The sequence below is a fragment of the Terrapene carolina genome, unplaced genomic scaffold, assembly GCF_002925995.2.
Source record: "Terrapene carolina triunguis isolate 2854851 unplaced genomic scaffold, T_m_triunguis-2.0 Scaffold53, whole genome shotgun sequence".
Lineage (NCBI taxonomy): Eukaryota > Metazoa > Chordata > Testudines > Emydidae > Terrapene > Terrapene triunguis.
The window spans coordinates 9,156,924-9,183,605 of NW_020664404.1; the positions used below are offsets into that span (position 1 = coordinate 9,156,924).

The window sequence follows — 26,682 nt, forward strand, 5'->3', positions numbered from 1 at the left end:
GCAGGTGAGGAGAGCCGGAGGCTGGGCTCACGCAGGGCCCTCAGGGGTGAACTTCACAAAGGCGATGGCTGCCAGTTCCTTACAAAACTCCTCCAGCACCACCACTCCCTGGAAGAGGGTCATGTGATCGATCCTGCCAGGGAACCAAAGCAAATGCTGAGGAGTGCTCTGCACAGGGGGGAGAAGCTGGCTCCCTTGCCTGGAGAGCAGGATGTTCCACCACCCCAACAGATCCCATGCAGAAGGAGAAGGGTGGGAGCCAGTGCCTCAGCTTAACACAGCTTGGGGCTTGTTGTGTGGAGCACAAGCACTGGGCAGGAGTGTTACCAAACAATCTTGAGGCTGCTCGTACTTAATTCCCTGCTACCCCAATGTATCAAGCACACTGGAGTGAGGCCCTGTGCTGAGATGAGGGGAGTTTCCCTGGTGGTTAATGTCTGCTGAGACAGATATTGTGTTCCCCTAGTTACACATGCTGCAGGGCACCAGTTGATGTAGCCCAATACAAGTACAAGCACTTACTGCTCTTCAGGGACCAGCCCCATTAACTGTCTCCGGACCAGCAGCAGCTTGGCTGGGAACTGAGACACCCGCTGGATTCTCTGCATCAGATCTCCGATCACCTAGGGAGGAGGTGAGAATTAGCTCCCTGCAGGTGGAGAGGTGCCCCCCAGCTCTGGGTTCGGAGCACTCCATACATACAGCCTTGCCCTGAGTCCAGAACTCTACTCTGGGCCCACTCAGGCCTGGTCTACACTAACCCCCCAATTCGAACTAAGGTACGCAACTTCACGTAGCTGAAGTTCGAAGTACCTTAGTTCGAACTTACCTCGGTCCAGACGCGGCAGGCAGGCTCCCCCGTTGACTCCGCGGTACTCCTCTCGCCGAGCAGGAGTACCGCAGTCGACGGCGAGCACTTCCAGGTTCGACTTATCTCGTCCAGACAAGACGCGATAAGTCGAACCCAGAAGTTCGATTGCTTGCCACCGAACTAGCGGCTGGGTATAGACGTACCCTCAGCCCCGGGGGGCGGCGCTTTGGGGGTGGGGGGGTTTTTTTTTGTGTTTTCTTGTTCCCCTCCCCCCCCCCCCAAGTTGCACACTAACATCTACATGAACCCCTATGCCCCACCAAGGACTTGGCATAGGGAGAAGTTACCCTGATGAGTACAGAGAAGAGCGTCCTGCAGCCAGGAGCCAGGTTCAGGTAGGGGTCCAGGAGGTATTCGTGGAGGTGCGGGTGCGGGAAGAGGGCCAGGCGGGACAGCACTGATGTCATTTGTAGGTTCAGTCCGTAGGGCTGCGGAACATAGACAAAATATGAGATCGCTTCCTTGAAGTGCCTTCGCAGAGGCAGTGGTTCTCAAAGTTTTGTACTGGTGATCCCCCCTTAAATATATATAAAAAGTGGTTTTAATTTATAACACTATTATAAATGCTGGAGGCGAAGTGGGGTTTGGGGTGGAGGCTGCCAGCTCACAACCCCCCCCCAAGTAATTACCTCGTGACCCCCCCAGTTTGAGAACCCCTGCAGTAGGGGCAGCCTGGCTTGGACTCTGCCTTTGGTTCGTGTCCCTCTTATTCATTTAAAAATAGGACGAGAGCCTGAAACCATCTTCCAGTGAGGCGGATCTCTGGTATTACAGGAGCACCCACAAACCCCAATCAGGATCAGGACCTACTCCAAAGAGCTTACAGTCTTTGATGGTGACTTGTGTTCCTGTTGGACTATGCTCATGGGGGCAGCTATCTGCTTTTGCAGGCCACCTGCAAGGTTACAGAAGTCTCAGTAACAAAGCTGTTACAGCTAGACAGGTCTACAAAGCTGGACACAATGTATTTCCCTGTTGAGGCTCAGTTTCAATTCAATAGTTGCATTTCCCCACCGACTTGGCTGAAGCCTTGGGGTGGAATGGAGATCTGGGAGGATCAAGGATCGCAGTCCTGTGTTGTGGTCACTAGCCGATACCTTTGTATCCTACAAAATGGCTAGGTGCTCATTGGTTACCCCAAAGAGGAAGCCCTACCTCCAGCAGAGTAAAGCAGAGAGTGCTGCCACTACAGCTCCCCGATCCCCCAAACAAGGCTGCAGTTTTCACCCTACCTGATCCAGGATCCGTGTCATACGGTCAAACAGCACCTTCAGGAAGTGGCCCTCATAAAACGCTGCTTGTGGGTCACAGGGCTCCAGAGGTTTTGGTGCCTGAGGCCAATTCCATGACGCTATGTTAACAGAGCATTCCTGAAACTGATAGAAGAAGCGTGAGGGGCCATGAAGGAGGACAAAGTGCTCTCTGCAATTCTGAGCAGACTTCAAATGTGCTCTTAACCCTAAAACTAGGCTGAACATGGCCAGCAGCCCAAACTGCTGGGTGTGGGAGGCAGACAGGTGCACTGGCAAAGCAATTGGCAATACAGCTGGCACTGTTAAAGATCAAAGGCATTTTATATCTCCACTTGGAATGGGACAGGGAAGCCCCGGCTGAGGGGGAAAAGAAAGACTTTGAAACCCTACCGGCCACCCTGTCTGAGCAGTGGGTATGCCCAATCTCAGCCAGGTCTGGCACAGACGGGGGGCAGAGTGAGTGCTGTGTGTGCCAGGTAGGATAGTCCTGATGGGAAGGGAGCTGTGAGACGGGAGTAGGGGCAGCAAAGAATAAGGGCATGGGGACCCCATCAATGACCTACCAGCCTTAAGGCATCGTGCACATAGGTATCGTATCCTGCCTCCTCCAGGTAGGAGGAGGTCTTTGCCTCATCAGGAACTAGGCCCAGGAAACTGAAAGAGAGAAGCCAACAGGAGCTGGTACTCTACACAAATCTCCCCCATGCTGATGTTGCCCAGGCCCAGGGGGGAAAGGAGTGAATGCAGTAGATGCAGAATGTGCCTGGCCTATTGGGACTGATATCCCAAGCTCCTAATGTGGTCTCCCCAATAAGGCACTTAACTTTCCAGCCATCGCACAGGCTCCTTCCTGACCCTTACTGCAGGCACCACCGTACCCCATGAAACCTACCATCAGATTACCCTGCTGTCATTCCTTGGGTTACTGCTGGTCGTGAAGCTACCCAGCCACAGGCTTTGAAGCCGTGGTGAACTGCGCAGGCTAAGTAAGATGTCCCAAGCTTTCTAGTGGGGCTGGATAGCCAATGCCCATTAGCTTTAGGCTAGTGAAAGCTGGAGGGCTGGTCTCCTGGTAACAATGTACCAGAAAAACACTGTCTGGAGATGGGATGCCCAACAATGAGCAAGTGTGGGGTCTTCCTTTGCAGTTCAAAGTAATAGCCCAATGTATAAGCCGGAGGCTTAGATGGGCCCCTGGCATGGCTACTAATATGGGAAAGGGCCTGGGAGACAGAGCTCTAGCCTGTTATGGAAGGCTTCTGGGTAGGGCAGGATGCAAGCTGACCAAAACTCAGGGAGTTGGGTTTGCCAGAAGTTTTGGTATTTTTTAACTTGCTTTCATTCCAAACAGCAAAATAGGCTGTTCCTGAAATGAACTATGTGAAATTGACATTCAGAGACTAGCATTTTCACTTAGCTGCTGTGGGGCAGGGATCCTAGCAGACCCCCCAGCCCAGGCATGTTCCCTGGAGCAGGGAGCCTACCAGTCCACAGAGCCCTTGCTGGAGCAGGGGCTCCCAGAGTGGGGATTCACCCAGTCCTCACAGCCTGCGCTGCCGTGGAATTGCACTGAGTTCTTCTCTACCTGCCCTTCATGCATCTGGGTTCCCCAAAGCCACCCCACCCTTCTGGCTCGATCAGAGCCATGAGCTAGCCTGTGGAGGGGAGGCAAAGATGTGCTGGACATTGGATGCATGGTCCAACATTCGTGATTCTTAGCCCCCACAGCCCAAGGGAAAGCCCTACCTGAGAACAATCTCATTCACATCTGTCTTCTCATTAGGCCTGGCAGGCCCCCGGGGGGAGGATGCCATTGGCTTTTTACATGTCCGTAAGCCTGTATCTGGAAATTCATCGGTGAAATAGGGATCTTCCTCCAGCTCCCTGCAAGGCCAGGAACAGGCATTACATTGCAGCCCCAGCTTGTGCCCACCAGGTTCTGCGCTTCCCATTTCTGTCCACTTACAGTGTGTCCTCGTAATGCTCCTGCTCGTGGGTGCTCCGCTCCTCCTGCCCCGGCTGGCTGCGCAGGATGTAGCTCCGCTCCTCCAGGTTTCTCAGCACTAGGCTGTATACAATGTGCTCATGGGGTTTCCGGAGCAGCTCCTCAAACAGCCTCAGGGTAGCGAGGCTGATCTACAGGGACAGAATCATGGGACAAGTCTTTAAAACTCCCCTGAAAAGCATTTGCCACTAAAACGCAGCCATTCTATCCCAGCAGCTAGGAAGCCCAGCACTCCCTGCAGGGCCATCTCAGACCATAATCCCTTCCAGGGTTGATACATGGAGTTCCCAGGCAGTTAGCTGGGGGTGGGTCTTTCAGAGGAGACCTTAAAAACAAGGGATCCTGTCTGCTTGGTGAGGACATTAAAGATTTCATAGCATGGCTGACAGGAGCAGGGGTTTGCCCCAGCATTCTACTGTTGTACAGCATGCAATGTGCAGGGGGGCTGAACCCCTAGAGGTGGCTGCATTCCAGGGGTGCTGTAAATCTGGAGTGTTTGAAGTGGTTTGGGATCCTTCTAGATGAGCGATACTGCATCAGTTATTAATATCCCAAAGCACTTTACAAATTCTACAGGGATCACTTCATCCAGCACTGAGATGGAGCCACCGCACAGCAACACTGCCTGACTGCTGAGGGCCGAGAGTGAAAAATCCTGTATCTGACAAACTGCCTGGGGAATTTAAGGAGACCGAATGCAATGACCTGGCCTGGAACTAAGGCAGGACACCTCAACTCTTACCAGGGTGCCACAGCATCACTAATGATCTCAAGGGAGCAGGGCCTTAGGTCTGGAAATGGTCCAGAAGGAAGAGCAGCTTCCCCCATTGAAATTCCAAGAGGGAGATTAGCTAGTAAAAGCTGAGTCTGGGGTCCCACCGGAGAGGGAAGAGGAGGGGGGCAGAGCCATGGGAGGCTGCAGGTGGCAACTCTGCATGCAGACACAACCTCACCTCATCAGACAGGTGGTTGCAGTGCTCTATCAGCTGAGAGCGCAGGAGGTGCTGCTGTGGAGAGTCAGTGATGGCTTCTGGCTGCCTCTCTGTGCCCAGCAGGAATGTCACCAGTTCCTGGAGCAGGGCAGGAGCGCTGATCTGCCTCACCATGGCTGTCAGCATTGCGGTAGAGGTGAGGATGCCAAGTTCAGACCTGCCAAATAATGGCGGAGAGAAAGTAGATACTGCTGCTCATCTCCATGCAGCTGCTCAGAGCACACATGCAGCACAGTGAGCCGTGTGCTCTAAAGGAAATATCTCCACCCAAGGACCTCTAGGGACTTTACAAATAAAGCTCTATACCCACCCACCCCCTGTGATGGGCCAGTAGCACCGTCCCCTTTGATGGATGGGAAAACCAAATCACGGAGACAGGAAATGACAGAGCTGGGAACAGAACCCTGGACTCCACCCGCGCTCCTCATTTTTTGCTCTGACCCTAAGATGTCACTGCCTCCGGGACACTAAGAGCAATGTGAAAATAATGCAGTGTGATATCTGGAAAGCCACCTATTCCAGCTCACGAAGAGAAAGTCTCTCTAGAGATGCGTATGGACCACAGCAGCGGACGGAGGGCGCATGAAAAGGGTCAAGGCAATACCAAAGCCAGAGGCTAGACTGGGCAGTCCAGGTGTAATGAGTTTGGGAGTTTACTATGCAGGGATAGAAGAAAGTCCAAAATAATACTGAAGGCCTGGAAATGCAGAGCGAAGTGTGAAACTCCATCTTGTCAGGGGCCAGTTCTGCTCCTGCCTTTGGAGGGGCCCTGAGCAGCGGCACTGGCTCTATGAGCTGCAGGAGAAGGCTTTAGAACTGACCACTGGCCTCAGCACTACCCTATCTTAGGGTGGATAAAATAAGGCGCATCGCTTTGAATGACAGCTAAAGGCATTAGAAAACTGTGCCAAAACCACTCCCTGCAACAGAGGAGATCTGATTCTTCCCTTAATCCATTTATTTTACACCCCTGCCTCGTCTCCAGCATGCTCAGATGTTCCCGCCTTTCCCTCTATTGAACTTTCTCTGCTTCCCAGACTCAAATTCCCCAGCTTGGCAGACCAGGTTAGAATCCCTCTGGTGGAATGTTCCATGCTGCAGGCAGGGGTTTCGCTTTTACACTGAAGTGTAGGAAGAGGATTTTTTTGTTTTGTTTTGTTTAAAGACAGACTAACTTCCACAAAAGTTTGGATGGGACGCATGTGGCCGGGGAGCTGCCTCCTTGCGGGAGTACCATGCACCCCTCTTATCTACCACACCTGCCATCCCAGGATCGCAAAGCACTTTTCCAATGGGAATTATTTGAGCCTCACCAGCCTGAATGCAGCATTAACTCCATTCTACAGATGGGGAAACTGAGGCACCAAAGCAGTGACTCATTTAACGCCAGCTGCTGCCATAGCCAGAAACAGAACTGAGGTCCTGACTCCCAAATCCCTACTTTCACCACAAGACTAACCCACTTCCCTCCCTCTCATGCCTGGTGTGGGTGCCAGACCAGCTCAGCCTCACACCATGGACATCCCCCCCCCACCCCAGTTTACACAGGAAGCTGGTGAACAGCCGGTTGGCCCCTCAGCCTGTGTGACACGTGTACTCACATCTGCAAGAGCTGTGGCTGCAGAATCCCCTGGAAGAGCTTTTCACCAATGGCCTCCGTTACAGCATCTGCAACTACCTGATGGTCACAAAGAGAGAGTCAGTAACGAGCTACCAGCTGCCTGATAGTCCTACGACTCCCCTAGTTCCTTCCTGCATGACAAGAGCAGAGACTCTGCTGCTCCTTAAAGTTTCTCTCGGCGTGGTGGGGTCACTGACGTACATGGGGAGTGACTGCCACGTCACTGTTCCTTGGCCAGGGCTGACACATGCTATGTGGTTCTTGCACACAAAGACTCTGGAACCAAGTGACCCAGGCACTCCTATTAAAGGAAAGCATTTCCTGGTAGCTAGAAGATGGAGACAGAACATGCTGGAGTCTTCTTAAATGAAAGAAACCACTAGACTGGGGTCATCCAGGATGGCTCCCACCCTTTAACACGTCCCCGTAGGGACAAAATAATCCTGTTGTGACCTTAGCAAGTGCATGTTGTCATCTTGCAGCTGTGTGTGGCAATAATGCATCATAGTGATCTTCACAATATCACACAAGGATTGCAATTTCATCGTACTCTGATGCAGTTTCACAGAGATCTTCAGCTGTCTGGCAAGCTGGACTCACAGACAGGCCTGATGAAATTGAGGCTGTCCTAACACACTTCAGGACACATGGCAAACTCAAAATCCAAGCCACAAAAGCCAGGATGCAATAGTCCAGGAGCCACTGGAGTTGGTGGATCTCAAAAAGGCACCATAGGTGTCTTCTCCAAGGAGAATTTTAGCCATAAGACAAGACACAGTTTGGTTCCCAATGGCCCATCTACCATCACATCCGTGGCTCGTAAGTCCATTAGTAGTGGCCTAATGAGGTTGTCTACTAAATACAGGAGGAAAACAGGTGGCCTGGCCTGAGTTCTAGCAGAGATATGAGTGAGGCTGGCTTACGCTGCAGCAGTCTAACTCCACTGCCAGCAGCTCATCAGGTAAAGGGCACAAGATGTTTAGCTGTAGATGGGATGAGTGTAACTCAGCCAGTTTCCAATCCATTCTTGTAAATCAGTGGCTCTTTGGCTCTGCCCGAAACAGCATCTAGGGTTGGGCTAAGACGACGAGTTAAGATTCCTTAAATATCAGGCTCCCCACATATTTAAATGTATATTTGTCTTGCTCTAGAGACTTGCACCCTCTGGGGCAGAGGAGATGGGAATGCTCATCTAAGACAACAAACAATGGGGAGGAGTCACTTGTTTCTTACCGGGTGGGCCTCTCTCACGAGGTGATCACAGTAATCTAACCAGCTAAAGAAAGCATCCAGGCTCCCCTTTCCTGGGAAGGAGGCCTCATCGGTGGAGTTATTCTGCAACCTGCAAAGAGATCCAAGGGGGGTGAAGGACACTGTAGGAATCAACTCCAAAGCATCATCCAAGGGCTATGGTACATTTTGGGGGGGGGGGGGGGGGGGGGGGGAGGAGAAGAGGCCTCCTCTCTGGAGTGACAGCAGTGAGGGAAGCTGCTAGTTCTCTCAACGTCCTCACTTGGCCCATATGGCATAGAACACCAGAGATGGAAAAGACCCGAGAGCGCAACAAGGCCAGCTGTTCTCATCCGGGGTCATGACCCACCGGGGGAGGGGGGGGAGGGGGGAGAACCACCCTGCTCTTCCCATATTGCTAAGTGGGTCCCTGTAGGGAAGAGGTTGAGGATCTCTGTTGGGCTGTACCCCCTGAGCCAGGGCAGACACCACACTGTTGCTATTCTCCAGGGACTTACAGTCCCAGCTTGAGCCATCCCATAGTCCCCCTTGGAGAGGATACCACAGCCTAGCAGGCCTCACTATGTACCCACGCCTGCGAGGTGCTCAATCCTGCCAAGGTCCATGGGAGCCGGGGTGCAGCCCCTGCAGAACAGATCTCACTAGTCTTCTCTGGGCCCAATACTTCCAGGGAGAAGGCCAAGAGTGAAAGCTGGTAGGGTTGTTCCCTTGCGGTGAGGCTGGGAATGGATTTACCCCAGGCTCTCCTTATCTTCCTACTGACCCATCAACTTCCTACCTCCAGCTGACTCTCTCTAGGGAGAGGATATCTGCAGGGTCGGCTGAAGTAGGGACGGCATTGTACAGGTCACACAGGTGATCAGTCACCAGACAGCAAAGGGCGCTGTTCTGTACCAGGTACGTGGCAGCTGCCTGCTGAGCGACACTTATGAGAAGCAGCAGGTTTTCCTGAGCTTTTAGTGCAACCCTGCTCTTCTGCCAGAGAGAGAGAGAGAGAGACAGACAGACGTTACCACAGCACCAAGCCTGTTTATTCCCCTCCCCAGCTCAAGGGTGAATGGAACACCAAGGTTGACACTAATCTGCTCCATCCCACTGACAGGCAAGATCATTCCCTACTCGCCACCTGGCACCCCTCTGCTTTCCCCCACCCCATGTCGGTACCTGGCTCTTGCACAAGTTGATTAAGGAAGTGATCAGATTGTTTTCCTTTCTCAGAGGGGAGGAGCTGGAGACAGAATTCTTTGGTTTTCTGGCCAGGCTAGTGCAGGGGGCGTCACCCATGGAACGTTCTCTGTCCTGCTCAGGAGATGCAGTCAGGGCTCCGTTGGTAGCCAAGCTCTCTCCCTGGCTGCTGCCGGCATCTCCCTGTGGGCTCCCAGTTAGAAGATTCTTTCCCTTGAGAATAAAGAGACAGGAGAGAGAGCAGTTAGCATCACAGCAATAGCGCTTCCAGCATTGACACAAACAGGACTGATCCCAGGTACACACAGCGAATACCCAGAAAGTTAGATAGGTGCAATATGTACCTGAACATACTTAGATATGTATATACTGCAAAAACACCTAGAAATGCTTAGCTAAGCAGATAATAAAACAACACAGCACATTTCAACAGAGGATCTCATAACCCTTTGCAAACATTAATCCTCACAACTCCCCGATGTGCTGTAGGGAAGTAAATATTATCCCCACTTCACAGATGGGGGAGTACAGAGAAGTGAAGAGATATGTTTAAGGTCACACAGCAGGTCCAGGGTGGTGCTAAGAAGAGAGCCCAGGAATCCCAGATCCTAGTCCTCCGCTCTAAACTGCCTGATCAATGACTATGTGGCCTTCTAGTCACAGAACAGGTACAGCAGTGACAAAGCAAGCTTCACACGTCCCATCAAGCCATCTGGGAGAGATGCATCCCCCCGACCCCCTCCCGGGAAAGGGGTGCTGAGCATCCCTGACCCATGGTCTCTTTGTTAAGACTACCAATCAAGGGGCCAATTAGTGCCAACCACTGGCTATTTTCGTGGCACGAACACCAGCTCACTGGGAACTGGACTGAGATTGACCAAACTCGCTTCACCCAGGGGCCCTCAAAACAGGTGTCAGATGGGAACTATCCAGGTCAGCACCAGCACCGGATTAGACACTTTGCCTAATTTTAAAGAAGCCAGCAAGATTTCAGCTGCAGAGGAGCTCAGCGTCATCCCTGGGCATGCAGCACTGAGGCAATGTCTGTGATATATGGAGGTGAGATTTGACAGCTTGCTATGCTGTGGAAATTGTCTGTTATTCAGACCACTGTGCAATCATACCCTAGCAGATCAGCCCATTGGTCCCTGAAGCCTGCCTCCAGCAGTGGCCAATACCTTGCTGTAAGGAAGGGATGGCATGCAGGTGCCAATGCGGACTCCTTACCTCCAGGATGTATGTGAGCAGAGCAGGATCCTGCTTGATCTTTGCACACAGAACAGCGGCAAACTGTACCTCTTCCTTCTCAGTCGCAGAGCCTAGCACATTGCTGCCGAACTGAAGGAGCTTCTGAGGAAGGACACAGGGCGGTCAGCCTTCACAGTGATAAAAGAGGGAGTAGGACTGAGCTTACATAGTGCTGAACGGGGTTTGCTGGCATCGGGGACGGGCATTCTTCCCTCCTCACTAGAAGCTGCTGGACACACTCCCCAGGAATATGTACCCGTATCAGTCGTACAGCCACTGATGTACAAAAGAGCGGGCAATAGCCCCCATTGTGGCAAAGTAACATTCAAGCAAAGTATTCATCATTGCCCTGAACCCTGTATAGTGATTGACACCACTATCAATTGGGTATCAGAACGGTCATATTTTATACCCACTCTGCACTGGTGTAACAGAGCACCAGGTGCATAGCAGTGGGGAACTGGGCCCCCCACGGGGTCTACGTTAACATCACTGCTCATCAGAAACTTAGGCCACTAGACCACTGAGTGAGGAAGGTATGACGAGCGCTGCAAGGAGCACACTTTACACTGCCTGCAGTAAGACAGCTCAGAAAGCGGCTTTGACAAGCCAAAGAGAGAGCAGAAGCAGCGCTCACCTGAACAGGTCTGTGCACATTCAGATAGTGCAACAGTGGATGCTGCACCTGTCCCAGGACTCTGCTGAAGAAGAGGAACACCTGCTGCCTCATGCCTGGAGGATACTGAGAGCAAAGGAGAGAGAGCGAAGTAAATTGGCAGTTAAGTAATATTCCCCTTCAGTGCCACAGGAAACATGATACAAAGTGTCTGAGCCAATCGGTATGTCACAGATAGATAGTGAATGTATGTAACATGGCAGAGGTAAGAGCTGCAAACATCTAGCCATACGCACCCTATATACTGCAGCTAGTGCAGAAGGCTAAAACGCCACAAGGGTTTTCAAGTTTACATGGGCAGGGAAATTCCAAGAACAGAGGGTTTTGAAGCTCTTGGAGAACAAGATTCAGTTTATTATTGATTTTATCATCAGATAATCTGGTAAGGCTACACTGTCCCTGCTTCAGGCAACCATCAAGAAAGCGTGTGAGATACAAACTGGAGCCCAGCTGAACTGTGAGAACATTAAAGGGAATGCTCTGGGATAATGTTAAGACAAACACCAAGGTTTTGTTTACAAATAGCTTTTCCCAAATGCAGTGTGAATACACGTTTTCACAACCCAAATGTAAGCGAAAACTGGTTTGGTTTAGGAAGTAAATATTTCCCTGCAGCACTGGTAAAACAATCATTTGAGCATTGAAAAACTGACTAGAAACAGCAGTGAAATTGACCAGACTTATATCACTATCCCAGCTCCGCACAATGCATAAAAATACCCTAACAGCAGAAATAAATAATGCTTTGCCCTTCTAATGTACCTTTTAAGGCCCTCACAGTGCTTCACAAACATTAATTAATTCTCTCGGTAAGTATTTATATTGCTTAATGAACTTCACTTTAATAAATTAAGCTTCTCAGCTGCCCTGTGGTGAAAAAAATCAATTAGATTATTTTTCCATTTTCAAAAGGTTTGTTATTCATAAGTCCTATAACATGATGAAATGGAAAAAAAACAAGCAAGGATGAATCATAGTAGAGATAAAGGGTAGACAGTACTGAATGCAACTGATTTTTATAAACACACAATAAAGACTAATATTTCCAGTTACTGTTTCCTTGTTTTTGTGTTAGGGGAAAAAAAAAAAGACTATTTATAGCACAATAAGCCAAGTTATTATTAGTAACACAGGCTAGTATGGTTATAATTTTTAGCTTTTGATATTTACTCTGATAAAGTCCTTTTAAAAACACTTCTTTCCTGCAAATCAAAGGATTGATCCTGCAACCCTCAATCATGGAGTCAATGAGACTACTCACCTGAGTAAACACTGCTCACATCAGCAAAGGTTGTAGTATATGGGGAAAATTTTCGAAATTGCCTAAGTGGTTTAGGAGCCCAAGTCCCATTTCCAAAAGTGATTCAGGTGCTTAGGAGCCTATGAGTATGTCTACATTACAAGTGCTGCAGCTATGCCACTGTCGCGCTGTAGTGTAGACACCTGCTACAGTGACAGAAGCACAGCAGTAAATCCAACCCCTCAAGAGGTAGTAGCTAGATGATCAGAAAAATTCTTCAACCTAGTGGTGTCTTACCTACGTCTTACCTGGGGTGTGAATTTTTCACACTGCTGAGCGATGTAGCAAGGTTGACTTAAGTTTTAGATGTAGACCAAGCCTTAGGTTAGATCTTCACTAGAATCACTGCAGCTGAGCCGCAGTAGCACTTCAGTGTGGACATTGACTACAGCAATGAGATGGGTTCTCCCACCCCTGTAGTTAATCCACCTCCCTGAGAGGCAGTAGCTAGGTCAATGGAAAAATTCTTCTGTCAACCTAGTGCTGTCCACTCCGGGGGTTAACTACATCACTCAAGGGTGTGGATTTTTCACACCCTGAGCGACGTTGCTGGGTCAACCTAACTTTTTAGTGTAGACCTGGCCTGAGTCTCGCTGAAAGTCAATGGGATTTAGGCTCTTAAGGTGCTGTCTAGCCTAGAATTTGAAAGGTGTTATCTAACATGTATTAACCATGTAGTGTAGACAAGGCCATGTGCCTAATAGGCTGCTTACACCTTCCAAGTCCTAGTCTAGCCTAAGTGGCTTCTGAAACTGGGACCTCAGACTCCTAATCACGGATGTGCTTTGAAAAATGTTATCCTGGTCTCAGTTCCTTAAAATTATACTTCTTTGCTGTGAACAAGTCAGACTTTATAGTCACTGAAATCAACAGTTCCACCACTAGGACAATGAATGGTGTTTGTCTTGGGCAGGGGTGGGCAAACTTTTTGGCCTGAGGGCCGTATCGGGTTTCGTAAATTGTATGGAGTGCCGGTTAGGGGAGTGGGTCGTGGCCCGGACCCCACCTCCTATCTGCCCCCCGCGCCCCCGGGACTCCTGCCCCATCTAACCCACCCCGTTCCCTGATTGCCCCTCTGGGACCCCTGCCCCATCCACACACCTCCTCTCCCTGTCCCCTGACTACCCCCGACCCCCGCCTCCCCATCCAATCCCTCCTCTCATTCCTGACGGCCCCCCCGGGACCCCTGCCCCATCCAACCACCCCTTCTCCCTGTCCCGACTGCCCCCTGCCACCCCATCCAATTCCCCCTCCTTCCTGACTCCCCCCCGGGACCCCTGCCCCCATTCATCCCCATTTCCCCCCCAGACCATCATCCATACCCCCGCCCCCTGACCACCACCCCGAACTTCCCTGCCCTCTATCCACTCCTCCTGCTCCCTCCCCCCTTACCGCACAGCCGGGCCACGCTGCCACCACCACCACGCAGCACAGAGCACCGGGTCAGGCCGGGCTCTGTAGCTGCGCTGCCCCAGGTGCTAACTGCCCCGCCGCCCAGAGTGTTGTGCCGATGGCGGAGCGAGCGACCTGAGGCTGCGGGGGAGGGGGAACAGTAGGGGAGGAGCCGGGGGCGAGCCTCCCAGGCCAGGGGCTCGGGCAGGACGGTCCCGCGGGCCGTAGTTTGCCCATCCCTGGTCTTGGACTTGTGCATGGCTAACTTGGTGAGTAACACGGTGTACACACCTCTGCTTTCCCCAAAGTGCTGAGGGTCTCCAAGATTTTGTGCTGCAGCAGGTATTCCAAACAAGGCCCTGTCTCCCCTGCTGGATGCTGCTTCTCCTCATACACCAGAATGTCCAGCATCTGTTTCAGGCGCCAGGGGATATCGGTCTCCTTAACGGGGGTGTTTTCATCTAAAAAGAAGGAATATATAAATCCCAATCAAAACACGCTACATGCTGGGTAAAACAGGCATTAAGGCTTTAGCTCCATTCGACTATCAAACTTATACAGGCCAAAGCATCTTCATATACACCCCCCCGTAACTCTGAGATGGAACATGGCAGCTCTTTTAATAGTGCACAGCATATCCTGGGACCAACACGGTTACAACAACACAGCAATGATATAGTAGTTTGGGACAGGAAGTGAATAGCAAGCATATCCAACAGAAGCTGTAAGGGGAAGTAGTCAGAATGTAATTACCCAAAAAGCAATTTAGTCAAGACCCTGGAGCCAACACCCTTACACTTGTAAAAACATCATGGGATTGTCACAAGTGGCCAGGACTTCAGTTTTATTTCTCAGCTGGAAACCAGCACCTCTGTGCTGGGGAACTGGTTTGGTATTGTGTCAGAGTGAAGTCAACGGAGCTCCACGTTAGCGCAGGGATATGCCCAAGCAGATCAGCTTGCGGGATTAGGGCCATAGCTCATGAGAGCTGATGAGATCAGAGCCTGGGGCAGCACAGTCACAGGCCTTACACTAACCAAGACCCAAATGAAACAAACCCTAAGAAAAAAATCAGGCAAAGCCAATGCTTTATTCATAATTCCTACTGCAGGCATCAGGACACAGGGCACTGTTCCACACCACACAGGAGTGACCTTTTAGAAAGATTTTCTCTTCATTCTAAGACACAGTGAAAGACTCCAAAATGGTGAATTTAAAACCTTCCCCTCCCTGCAACAGAAAAACAAGTGGGTGTTTTCTTTTCAGGGACTGGTAGAACCCAGAGGAAGTTAACAAAAACAAAATTTTAAAAAATCATCATGCCTCTCAATCGGAGATCTTTTTTAAACTAAGTTTGAGCTTTGGGGGAACGTTAATAGGTATAAAACCACACACAACCCCCCCCCCCAAAAAAAACCCCAAACAACCAATTCATTTCATCCCAGACCTACGTATTTAAAAAAAAAATAATCAGAAAATTCTATTTTCCAGAGGTAACTTTAAAACATATATCCTCCCAACCTCTCCCCTTTGGCTTCCAAGCTGTAATTTTCACTTTGATATTTATCTCTGTAGCACCCCAAGCAACTAGGACGATGGTTTAAAAATTATTATCCCTATAACAGAGCCCTTGATGGACCATTAGCTATAGTGACACTAAGCAGCAATGTTATAATAGAACAACAACACTGACCTAGGCAAGAGCAAAGGTCAACGTTTCGCAAACTTGGAAGTCTAAGGTTAAGCTCATAAATCCATTTTTAGGTATTTAAATAAGGTTAGGGGCTTAAGGCCTTCTTACCACACCACAACTGTACCAGTATAACCGTGCCTCTAACTGTAAAGCAGTACAACTCCCTCTAGTGTGGATGCAGTTACACTGGTAGGGACTAAGCTATACTGGGATAAGCACTTTATACCAGTATAACTGTACGCACACTTAGGGCTGCAGCAGTATAGAATATCAGTTACAAAAAACACCTAGTACAAAATCTCTGTGTAAATCAGACCTAATTTAGTATCAAGAAGAAGAAATGTTGGCCATAGCATTTAGTGCAGGAGCAGGCCAGCCATTCTCAAAACGTTGAGAGAGCATCTCTGAGCAACAGAGACTGGTTATTATAAGGCTCTGGCCCCGGAGTATCAGATATCTACAAATGCCCGGGGACACGACCCCCCTGTGGTTCTTCTGGTGGGAAGAAGCAATGCCCGTGTGCCATACATAGAGTAGCGTGTACACATTTTAATGGTTGCAGGCAACATTTCTCCTGGCAGGGTTTTCATGGGCTATTCAGCAGGCCTTTCATTATCACTCACAGGAATGTCCTGCACTGACCGCAGGAAGAGGATGATGGAGGCATTAACATTTTGTTCTACTCTTGTGCCAAGGCTCTCAAAGCATTTTGTACACGTTAATGAATTAACCCCAACAAATGCCCAACTATGTCTGGTTGTCTCCCTTTTACAGCGAGGGAAGCTGAGTAAAAGGATTTCTCCAAAGTCTCACGGAGCATCAACTGGCAGAGCTGAGAAGACAACCCAGAAGTCCTAACTTGCAAAGTCCCCACCCTCCCCAGAGCTGGGAATAGAACCCAGGAGCCCGGACTCCCAGCCTCGCCCACCACCTACCTGTGGTCTCTAGGTAATAGTGAGTGAGCCCTTTCCAGTGCTCGGTGAATGCCTCCAGCAGGTCAATGCTGGGCTCTTGCTGCAGAGAGGAGGGTGCGGGCGTTAGTAGATAGCTAGAGCCCTTTGGGAAGGGCACTGTTCATATCCACCCACAGGCCCTACTCACAGGAGGGTCTCCCCCTTCTGACCCCCCCATCCCGGTAGCATCCTGCTCCTTTGGAACCCCTGTCCCAATAGACATGGGGGTTAGGAGAGGAGCCCCCAAAGCAGAGTGCCCTGGGGCCCCTCTCCTGACCCCTAACCCCATAACTCCTGGGACACCTCTCTGTCCCCCCTCCTCTCCCCAAGCCCCAATTCTCCCCCCGCCCCCCGCCAAGAGCACCAATCTCCTGAACCCAATAGCACCCTGGGGCCCATCCTGGGTACCCTGTAGGATGCCCTCCCCCAGCGCTAGTCCCCTGTGGGCCTCATCTCCTGACACCCAATGACACCCTTGGGGGCCCGACCCAGATCCTACATCTAGGTTCTTGGAAGACCCCCCAGTTCCCTGGACTGCCCCATCTCGGGACCCCAGTGACACCTGGGGGGGGGGGTCCATCCTGGGTGCCCACCCCAGTACCCTGGCCCCAGGAGTTAGCCCCCATCCCCTGACCCCAACGACACCGGGGGGGGAGATCAATCCTGGGCACCCCCCGACCCTGACCCCTGGAGGCGCCCCCCAGCCCCCTGGGAGCCGCCCCCCCAACCCTAACCCGGGAGACGCCCCCCAAGCCCCACTCCCCGTGCCCTGCTCTCCAGCCGACCCCCTGGGCCCCACCCCCGAGCACCCCGCTCCCTCGCGGAGCCGCCCCCGGCCGGGCCCTCACCGTCTCCACCGCCTGCTGCAGGAAGGCGCCCAGGCGGCTGAACATGGCGGCGCCGCCCGGCCCGCCGGGGGATCCCGGCCACCGACGGGGGGACCCGGCCCGAGCAGACGGAAACCCGGGTTCCACCCGGCGGCCTGTGCGGGAGGCCGGGGCGGGGCGGGGAGAAGAAAAGGGGGCGGGGGGAAGCTGGGAGGGAGTGAGGCGGGCGGGGCAGGTTCAAAACGGCAGGAGCTGGGGGAGGGGGTCAGGGGGCTATGGGGGAGGGAAGGGGTCAGGAGGGCATGGGGGATTTGGGGGTGGGGGTCGAGGGAGCTGGGGGAAGGAGTCAGGGGGGCTATGGGGGAGCTGGGGTAAGGGGTGTATGGAGGTTATGGGGGAGCTGGGGATCAGGGGGAGCTTGGGGAAGGGGCCAGGGCTGTATGGGGGAGCTGGGGGTGGGATCAGGGGTCAGGAGGGCATGGGGGATGTGGGGGAGCTGGGGGAGGGAGTCAGGAGGGCATAGGGTGACCCCCACCCCTTTATTTTAAGATGTACTGAAAATGCATTAAAACTGATAAGTACCATTTTAAACATTCAACGGTTGCTTGTGCCAATTGCATTGTATGCCAGAGGGCAGCAGAACTGTGCCCTTGAGAGAAAAAATCCACGGCTATGCTATGGGAAGTGGTGTTTCCCTAAAACATCCTTTAAAGTAAAGTGCTCTCTCTTGTTTTCCGTGTGGTTTCCCCTTATTTCCATCCAGCAGTGGATGTCTTATTTTTAAACTTGAAGAGATGGTGGGGTGGGGTAGGAGAACTGGGGATCCAGCCGTTTCATGCACCAGCTTTTTTCACCTCACCTGGATTTTAATCTCACTCTGGGTCAGAACCAAAATGTCCGTTGAACTTCAGCCGTGTTCCTAATCAATATTTCCCAATCACAAAATCACGGCACAAACCTGACTAAAGGAAACCCCTCCAAGCATCATGCATTTTACAAGATAAAAGGTGGGGTTTGAAACATTTATTTGACATGACAGTTTGTTAAAAACAACCCAAAACCCCAGCAAAAAACAAACAAAAAAGACATCCCCCCCGCATCTAACCCTCACATCTTTCTGAATTAATGAGTTACACAAAGGATCTTTAAAGGCACACTGTCAACTTAACATTTCCTCTCCCCCCCCCTTTCAATTTGGCAAAAGCATGTTTTTAAAAAACTCAAGAACATTAGAAAAAATATTTCTACAATTACAAAACAAAATCTGATGCAAACAGTTGCTTTTAAACAAATAACAGTTCCCCTGCAGTGTTTGCAACCTAAACATTGCAGCACCATGCAATGGAAATCAACAAAGTCTGTTTTGCTTTAGATTACGGTCAGGTTCTTATACCCGGATCCTGTAAGTTACTGATTCTGCATGAGCAAGCCCTTATGAAACCCACTGGGCACTGTGTGGTATGAGTTCCTCTCTGTGCTCCACTGAGGATGGGAATCTCTAATAGCCCAGCTGGAGTGACTCAGGCTTTTAGCTCTGGAGGTGTCATCTGTTTCAATCCCAGGTGTGTTGGGGTGGCTGTCACACTGGGCCAACTGCAGCCTTGTTGACGTCAATATGGCTCTCGGCAGGCCCAGGGGAAGGCAGCTCTGATTGCAGATCAGAACCAGACAATGAAAGTGACGAGAAATTGATTTCCGTTGTCCAAGTCTTGGCCGAAGAACATAAATAACAATATGTTCTCTATATTTTGAAAAATTCTTTTCATCGCCTAAGGTGTTATTTGTAACACAAGACACTAGTTTATTCACAACATATTACCTTGAAGCTGACTGAGTCCCTATAAAGATAAATACAATCAACGCTCCTGTGTTTACACTATTCTCAATGCAGTTACTCTCATGCCGCTTGCTGTAATGAAAGTTGTGTCCATGTCTCAGCCTTAAATATTCACTGGGCATCTGAGCTTTCAGGCTTGGGAGAGAGTTACTAACCAGACTTTGCCCTTGCTCTGGTGCTGATGGCAGCAGATCTCAGATTGCTTTATGAAGGTGGGTCAGTGTCATTAGGCCTGTTTGACTGAGGGAGAAGCTGAGGGACACAGAGGGGAAGAGACTTGCCCAAGGGCAAAACCCAGCCGTCTTGACTCCCTGCCTGTGCTCGATCCACTAAACCACAGTGGGCACCTACAGTCGTTCCACAGCTCATTGGACTCTGATGTTTCAAAAAGAAGTGAACTGCCCATCTCTAAATGGCTACAGAAATTGTTGTCTCCTCTTAGCAGAGCCTGTGACCACTTTAAAAGCAGCTCCCACACTTCTCGGTCCCCGCTCATGTTCCTTCCCTTTCAGTTCCAGCATGCGGGCTCCCAAGAACAGCTGGCCAGAGGCAGCGCAGCAGGGTAGCATGCACACCTCCTGGCAGCCTCCTCCTCCCGTTTAGACTCCTGGGTGTATGGCCAGCGTACCCAGTTAGAAGCACTCTTCTTCTGATTTCAGACATGCCCAGCTGCACAATGCATGTAATGTTATCAAAGAGCTGCATCATTCCATCCCTGCACCGTAAAACATCTGTGTCTATCTGGAAACCAAAAGTAGGGCTGACATCTCTATGGAGAAAGGTGTTTGCTAGGAAGAGGAGTGGAGGAGATCCATGAAAGACTTCAAAGGACTCAAGAACACCTGGCTAGGTAGCCCAGAGCATCCTCTTTGTATCTCCACTTTCTTTAGGGTCTAACACCATGGGAAGCTGTTGTTCACGTTTGCTCTCATCTTTCATCTCGTGTGTCAGGAGGCATTCAAGAGAACTGTCTTCTGAAGCACCAGCCTATGCAATTTGAAGCTGCAGGAAGGTTCCGTAAATAAAAACAAAGAAGCCATCTCGGCTCCACCTCTGTCACATCAACTGCAAGGAGGAGAGTGCTGGTGGCTAATGAGCTTGCAAGCCACTTTGGAATCGCTCCCTGGAAAATGGTACCAGATGGATATGCTGCTGTGAAGAGTCCGGACCCGGTAATGCTGGGGCGAGCCCTCCCCCACCCAGCCCGGTCCCTCTTTCCCCATTTCAGTGCCATTGCAGACAACCTATAAAAATCCAGTCAGTTTAAAAATAAAAATAAAAAAAAAAAAGAGTTATTGTAACATTGATAACTATGGTAAAAAAAAGGAGAGATTCAGAGTTTATTCTGCATGATCCACATGCAGCGTTAACGGTATATATATAGACGCACGGTCTGATATGTATATGTACAGTGCAATGTCTCCTGCCTTTGGGAACGCTCAGCGGGTGGAAGGGGCTGATTACATGGCAGACTTCATCTCCCATTCCTGAAAGAGACAGATGGAGAAAGGACAATTATTCCCATGTCCTGAGGGGGGAGGGGGTGCTAGGCGAGCCAGGCCTTTCCCCCCGCACCCAGCGTGACTCTCCCTAGCAGAGGGGATGCCCCTCAGTACCTTTCTCTTCTGCAGAACCTTCCCCTTTTCAATGATGACCACGGAGGGCGCTCGCCTCAGGGCGCTCTTGGTGGAGGTGGTGCGTTTCAGCAGAGGTGTTAGGAAGGAACCCTGCGTACAAGGGTAGAGAGAAGAGGGGTGGGGGTGGGAGCCCCCTTTTGCCCTTCTTTCCAACCTGTCTTGGGGGTTAGCTGCCTACCCTGCACGGCCTGTGAACAGAGGCTCTAGGGCAGTGGTTCGCAACCTGTGGCCCGTGAGCCGCTTGCGGCCCAATCAGCACAGAGCTGCAGCCCATGTGACATCCTCAGGGCCAAATAGGTTGAGAACCACTGCTCTAGGGCCATTCCAGCTCAGTCTCTAGTCAGACCTCTCCCCCTGTCTAGGGGCTCCCCTCCATATGGAATCACCTCCCCACCTTGTCTAAAGGCAAGAAAGAAGGACCTAAGCTAGACCTGACTTTCTCAAGGAACGGGAGAGACGCAGCAGAATAAGGAGAGGGAAAGAGGGAGAAGAGAAGTCGCTGGGTAAGGGATGGGAGAAGAGAAAGGCAGGAAGCCCTAGGACAGCCCCTGCTGGTTTCTAGCCCCCAACTGTTCTGTCTCATGGCTGCCCAGTGTCTGGCTCTCACCCATCCTGCTTCATCCTCCTTTACCTCGGAGCCTGCTGAGCTGGTGGCGGTGGCTATGTGGCCCTTCAGAGACTTGCCGATGGCTAGCAGGTTCATCTCCGAGCCGGCCTTCAGCCTGGTTTTCATCCGGCACGCCCTTTCCAGCTGCCCTACCTTCTCCTCCAGCTTGGGGAAGGCCCTCTTACCTGCAAGAAGGCAGATCGTGGAACCATGTGAACCCACGTGGCAAGCTGAAGGCCCAATCCTGCCACCCTGACTCACTCTGGGTTACAGCCATGCCCCGAGAGTCGCAGGACACCTGTCATAACCATACAGCTAAGGGTAGCATAAAATCCCTCCTTTACCTGTAAGGGGTTTTATTACCCTGTAAAATTACCTTCCATCCTGATTTTACAGAGGTGCTTCTTTTACCTTTTTCTTTATAATAAAGTTCTTTTTTTAAGAACCTGGCTGATTTTAGTGTCCTAAAGATGAAGGGTCTGGTCTGTACTTTTATTAAAGGCAGTTGGTTAGTATATTATTCTCAAGCCTCCCCAGGAAAGGGGGCGAAGGGGCTTGGGGGAATATTTTGGGGAAACAGAGACTCCAAGTGCCCTTTTCCCTGGATGTTTGTCTAAATCACTTGGTGGTGGCAGCAATACCGTCCAAGGACAAAGAAAGGATTTGTGCCTTGGGAAAGTTTTAATCTAAGCTGGTAGAAATAAGCTTAAGGGGTCTTTCATGCGGGTCCCCACATCTGTACCCCAGAGTTCAGAGTGGGGAGGTGTGACGAACTGGGACTGTTCTTATGTGGTCTTTAAATGCTGACAGGGGAGTGTGGCTAGGATAGTCTGCATTGGGGGATGGGAGACTGACCGAGGGAGAATACCTGAGCATGTAACATGAGAACCCAGGAAGGGGCTAGAGGCCAGGTGACACCTTTGCCCGGGAAACTGAACAAAGGCTGTGGGAGGGGTCGCTGAAGGCAGAGTTTCAGGAGCTGGCTGGGGAGCTGGCTGGGAGGCAAACGGGGCTCTGACCTCCCAAGGGGGCTGGGGCGCCCTGGGAGCCCAAGATGGACCTAACTGAGGGGGGTCCTGTTGTCTGTGCCTGCAAGACCTGTCTTGTACTGTATTCCTGTCGTCTAAATAAACCTTCTGCTTTACTGGCTGGCTGAGAGTCATGGTGAATCGCAGGAAGCCGGGGGTGCAGGACCTTGTGTCCCCCCACAATCCGTGACAACTGGTGGCAGTGGCGGGATCTGCTGCACCCCGTGGATGGCGCTTCCTGCAGTAAGTGACTGGGGAGCAGTAAAACGAAGGGTGATTGACTGGGACCAGGCGTGCTGAGAGAGACGGTTTCAGGGGGCGATTCACCCCTGGGAGTGTGTGACCAGCGAGAAGGACTTTTGCAGTAACAGGGTCCCCTGGGGGATCGCAGCGAGTGGTCCCAGGGGAGGAGGAGTCTGCAGCTCGACCCTGGCAGAGAGGTGGTGACCTCGAGAAGGGCTGGCACACTAGGGGTCTCCTTGGAAACTGGGGAGCGGTGAGCACACAGGCCTGTGAGTGGCCAGCAGGAAGATGTATGCCAAGCGGCTTAAGAGCGACCTGGTGGAGCTGTGCAAGCAGAGGGGACTGCACAGTGGGAGGCTCACCAAAGAACAGCTCATTGCCCAGCTGGAGGAGGGAGATCGCTCGAATGAACTGATCCCTGTCTCTGGGGGAAGCAGCCTGGCAGATGCAGCGCAGGCACCAGTGTCTGTCCCAGCTGGGAGTGGTCAGCCGGCTGCTGAGGGCTTCCCGAGACCCCTCCTTCCTATGCCTAGGGGAAGGGTGGGGAGGAGCCCAACAAATACCGAGGGCACCGTGACCCCCCCCGGCCAGCAGGGGATCCTCCCGGCGACACTCAGCATCCGTGGAGCGGAAGTGGCTAGAATGGGAGAAAGAGCTAAAACTGAGAGAGCTGGCAGATCGTGAACAACAGAGACAGCATGAACGGGAGGAGAAAGAGAAACAGAAGCAGCATGAAGAGAGACAGCATCAGCATGAACTGGAACTGGCGAGACTGAGGGGCAGCGAACCCCCGGCTCCCCAGTGAGTGAGGGGGGACCGAGGACTGCACGGAGCTTTGATAAGTGCATCCTGGCCCCACGTAAGGAGGGGGAGGACATGGATGACTTCCTGGATGCCTTTGAGACGGCCTGCGAGCTGCACCAGGTTGATCCTGCAGACAGACTCCGGGTTCTCACCCCCTTACTGGACCCCAAAGCCGTGGCATTGTACCGCCAACTGGAAGAGGCGGAGAAAGGGGACTACAAACTATTCAAAAAGGCCCTGCTACGTGAGTTTGGGCTGACTCCTGAGATGTACCGGGAAAGGTTCCGGAGTCAGGATAAAACCCCTGAGATCTCGTATCTGCAACTAGCCGTCCGCATGGAGGGATACGCCAGCAAGTGGGCAGATGGGGCCCAGACGAAGGAGGACCTGGTTAGACTGCTGGTACTGGAGCAACTGTATGAGCGGTGCCCATCCGACCTAAGGCTGTGGTTGAGGGACAAAAAACCAGAGAACCCGCGACATGCAGGCCGGCTGGCCGATGAGTTTGTAAAGAGCCAGTCAGGGGATAACAGGGAGGAGTCCCAAAGGAACAGTCCCACCACAACGCAGAGAGAGAGTCACCATGGGACCTCCCAGCGGGAAAATACGGAAAACCCCCATCAAAGGGGAACATCCGGCGTCAGGGCCATCCGACCCACTCGAGGGGACCCATGGGACATGGGCTGCTATCACTGTGGCCAAAGAGGCCACATACGGGCCCAGTGCATCAGGCTCAGGGACAGACTGAGCGGACCCAAGCCACAGAGGGTTGACTGGGTAGAGACCCAGTCGGACGAGAGGCAGCATTCCCAGGGAAGGGGGGCTGGCAGAGTACCACCTGCTAAGGAGGGAGGAGAGCTCCAGGCCAGCTCCTCTGGGGGGCTGGATGCTCCAGACTCAGGGTTTTTGGTTTATACGGTGGGCGCGGGGCTGTCCCTCCGGAGAGAGTACCTTGTTCCCCTGGAGGTGGATGGGAGGAAGGTCAATGGATACTGGGATACGGGCGCAGAGGTGACGCTGGCCGGGCCCGAGGTGGTGGCCACAGATCAGGTGGTGCCCAACACCTACCTGACCCTGACGGGGGTGGGCGGGACCCCAGTCAAAGTGCCCGTGGCGAGGGTACACCTGAAGTGGGGGGCCAAGGAGGGCCCCAAGGACGTGGGGGTACACCTGTATTTGCCCACTGAGGTGTTGATGGGGGGGGACCTGGAGGACTGGCCAAGCAACCCCCAGGGTGCCCTGGTTGTGACCCGGAGTCAGAGCCGGCGAGGGGCACTGCGCCCTGACCTTGGGGAGGGTGCCTTGCCCGAGGCGCAGGACCCTAACCTGATGGGGAGGGAACACCCAGGGACACGACTCAGGGAGGCTGCAGCTTCAGACCCAGCCGGCGAGAGAGAGCAGGTGGCCATCCCTGTCCCAGCTGCTGAGTTCCAGGCCGAGGTGCAGAAAGATCCCTCCTTGCGGAAGACAAGGGACCTGGCCGACCTCAGTGCGGTACAGACCATGGGAAGAGGTGGCCGGAAAAGGTTCCTGTGGGAGAAGGGGTTCCTGTACCGAGAATGGGCTCCCCCAGGGAAAATGGAGTCGGGGGGATCAGGAGGCAGCTGGTGGTACCCCAGAAGTATCGCCGCCAGCTGCTGTACCGGGCCCATGACATTCCCCTCTCAGGGCACCAGGGAACCTGGTGTACCCAGCAGAGGCTGCTACGGAGCTTTTACTGGCCTGGGGTCTTTGTTACTGTCCGACAGTACTGCCGATCCTGTGACCCGTGTCAAAGGGGAAGGAAGGCCCAGGACAAGGGGAAAATGGCTTTAGGACCCTTGCCCAGCATAGAGGAGCCTTTCCGGAGGGTGGCCAAGGTTAAAAGGGGGGCTCTGAACCAAAAGAGCCCGAATCACAGACCTCCAGACTGGAACGCTGGGAGAAGACCACAGCCCAGTTGGAACCCCAGGGGTATTGGGGTGGGAAAAGGGCACAGGCCGCATAAACCTTCCCATATGCGAACTACGAGTGCCATCGAGCACACCTGACCTAAGGAGGCGTGAAACTGGAGGGGCCTGGTGTAATTCTCACCAAGGAATGGGAGGGATGTTGGAGCATCCATGGGAACGTGGGTAGGTTCGAACTTCCCCAGGTCATTGGCTAAAGTGACCCCGCTCAGTTCGGTCTCGAAGGGGGGAGAGATGTGACGAACTGGGACTGTTCTTATGTGGTCTTTAAATGCTGACAGGGGAGTGTGGCTAGGATAGTCTGCATTGGGGGATGGGAGACTGACCGAGGGAGAATACCTGAGCATGTAACATGAGAACCCAGGAAGGGGTTAGAGGCCAGGTGACACCTTTGCTGGGGAAACTGAACAAAGGCTGTGGGAGGGGTCGCTGAAGGCAGAGTTTCAGGAGCTGGCTGGGGAGCTGGCTGGGAGGCAAACGGGGCTCTGACCTCCCAAGGGGGCTGGGGCGCCCTGGGAGCCCAAGATGGACCTAACCGAGGGGGGTCCTGTTGTCTGTGCCTGCAAGACCTGTCTTGGACTGTATTCCTGTCGTCTAAATAAACCTTCTGCTTTACTGGCTGGCTGAGAGTCATGGTGAATCGCAGGAAGCCGGGGGTGCAGGACCTTGTGTCCCCCCACAATCCATGACAGGAGGGAACCTTGACAACAACCATGGCTCAACCCTCCCAGCCCTCTCCTGCACTGGGTAAGTCTTGCCGACCCCTGGCACAGGGGCAGGGGGTCAGCAACCTGCCTGAGGCTGTGCAGCGATCGTACCAATTAAGAAATCCAAGCTGTCTGGGGCGCCCTTCCTCTCGGGCTGCATCAGCGTCCGCTGAGACTGGAAAAAATCCCGGTTTTTCAGCTCCGGGGCCACTTCTACCCACTGCTCATTCGGAGACTTGCCCGGGCTGGCTGGAGGAGCAGCTGGAAGAGCATGGGAGAGAAAGGGGTCAAAGGCTGTGTGACCGTGAGCACTCAGAAAGGGATTCCCCCTCAAGGCATGCTGAACCAACCTAGAGACGGAGCTGCTCTGTGCCTGGGTCCAGGGGAATCCTGGACATGCCTAGGGCCAAGGGGGAGGAGCTGTTCTGTAACAGGCAGTGAGAAGCAGAGGGGCACTCCTCTACACATGTGCCACCCTGAGACCCACTGGAGCCAGCCCGTCCCAGGGAGGCAGCAATACCCTCTCAGCATGTGCCGTGGCAGACGTGGGAGCCGAGCAGTGCTGGGACACTGCCTCTTACCGAGATGGGGCCACGCTCGGCT

The 26,682-nt window shown here is 52.5% G+C and overlaps 2 protein-coding genes across 3 annotated transcripts; both read right to left on the reverse strand.

Annotated features, from left to right (window-relative positions):
• Positions 1-6: 6 nt before the first annotated feature.
• Positions 7-17,413, reverse strand: FAM160B2 (family with sequence similarity 160 member B2). Its single transcript, XM_026658037.2, has 17 exons — positions 17,289-17,413; positions 16,423-16,501; positions 14,086-14,255; positions 11,064-11,168; positions 10,406-10,528; positions 9,158-9,391; positions 8,772-8,968; positions 7,976-8,084; positions 6,723-6,799; positions 5,083-5,278; positions 4,091-4,260; positions 3,871-4,008; positions 2,688-2,778; positions 2,104-2,247; positions 1,159-1,299; positions 523-623; positions 7-133 (listed from the first exon to the last, which is right to left on the reverse strand). Exons 1-17 carry the CDS (start codon positions 17,331-17,333, stop codon positions 28-30), a joined length of 2,226 nt encoding a protein of 741 aa, XP_026513822.1. The 5' UTR covers positions 17,334-17,413; the 3' UTR covers positions 7-27.
• A 1,100-nt stretch (positions 17,414-18,513) lies between these two features.
• On the reverse strand, positions 18,514-26,277 carry LOC112124772 (actin filament-associated protein 1-like 1). 2 transcript variants are annotated; one of them, XM_026658052.2, is made up of 4 exons: positions 26,191-26,277; positions 21,373-21,533; positions 20,721-20,831; positions 18,514-20,591 (listed from the first exon to the last, which is right to left on the reverse strand). In XM_026658052.2, exons 1-4 carry the CDS (start codon positions 26,237-26,239, stop codon positions 20,565-20,567), a joined length of 348 nt encoding a protein of 115 aa, XP_026513837.1. In that variant the 5' UTR covers positions 26,240-26,277; the 3' UTR covers positions 18,514-20,564. The 2 variants fall into 2 exon arrangements, with proteins under 2 accessions (XP_026513837.1, XP_029768699.1); XM_029912839.1 differs by lacking the exons at positions 18,514-20,591; positions 20,721-20,831 and having other exon boundaries at positions 20,882-21,533.
• Positions 26,278-26,682: the final 405 nt, after the last annotated feature.

What these genes read in the sequence shown, in the direction of transcription:
- FAM160B2 (XM_026658037.2), bottom strand. Translation starts at nt 17,333, where the DNA reads ATGTTCAGCCGCCTGGGCGCCTTCCTGCAGCAGGCGGTGGAGACG. An exon ending in CTAGAGAGAGTCAGCTGGAG is followed by an intron (nt 8,085 to 8,771) that starts GTAGGAAGTTGA and finishes ATCTCTTTGCAG; the next exon opens with GTTGCAGAATAACTCCACCG. An exon ending in TGCACGATGCCTTAAGGCTG is followed by an intron (nt 2,248 to 2,687) that starts GTAGGTCATTGA and finishes TTCTTCTATCAG; the next exon opens with TTTCAGGAATGCTCTGTTAA.
- LOC112124772 (XM_029912839.1), bottom strand. Translation starts at nt 26,239, where the DNA reads ATGCAGCCCGAGAGGAAGGGCGCCCCAGACAGCTTGGATTTCTTAATT. An exon ending in CAGCTTGGATTTCTTAATTG is followed by an intron (nt 21,534 to 26,190) that starts GTACGATCGCTG and finishes GCCTTCTTGCAG; the next exon opens with GTAAGAGGGCCTTCCCCAAG.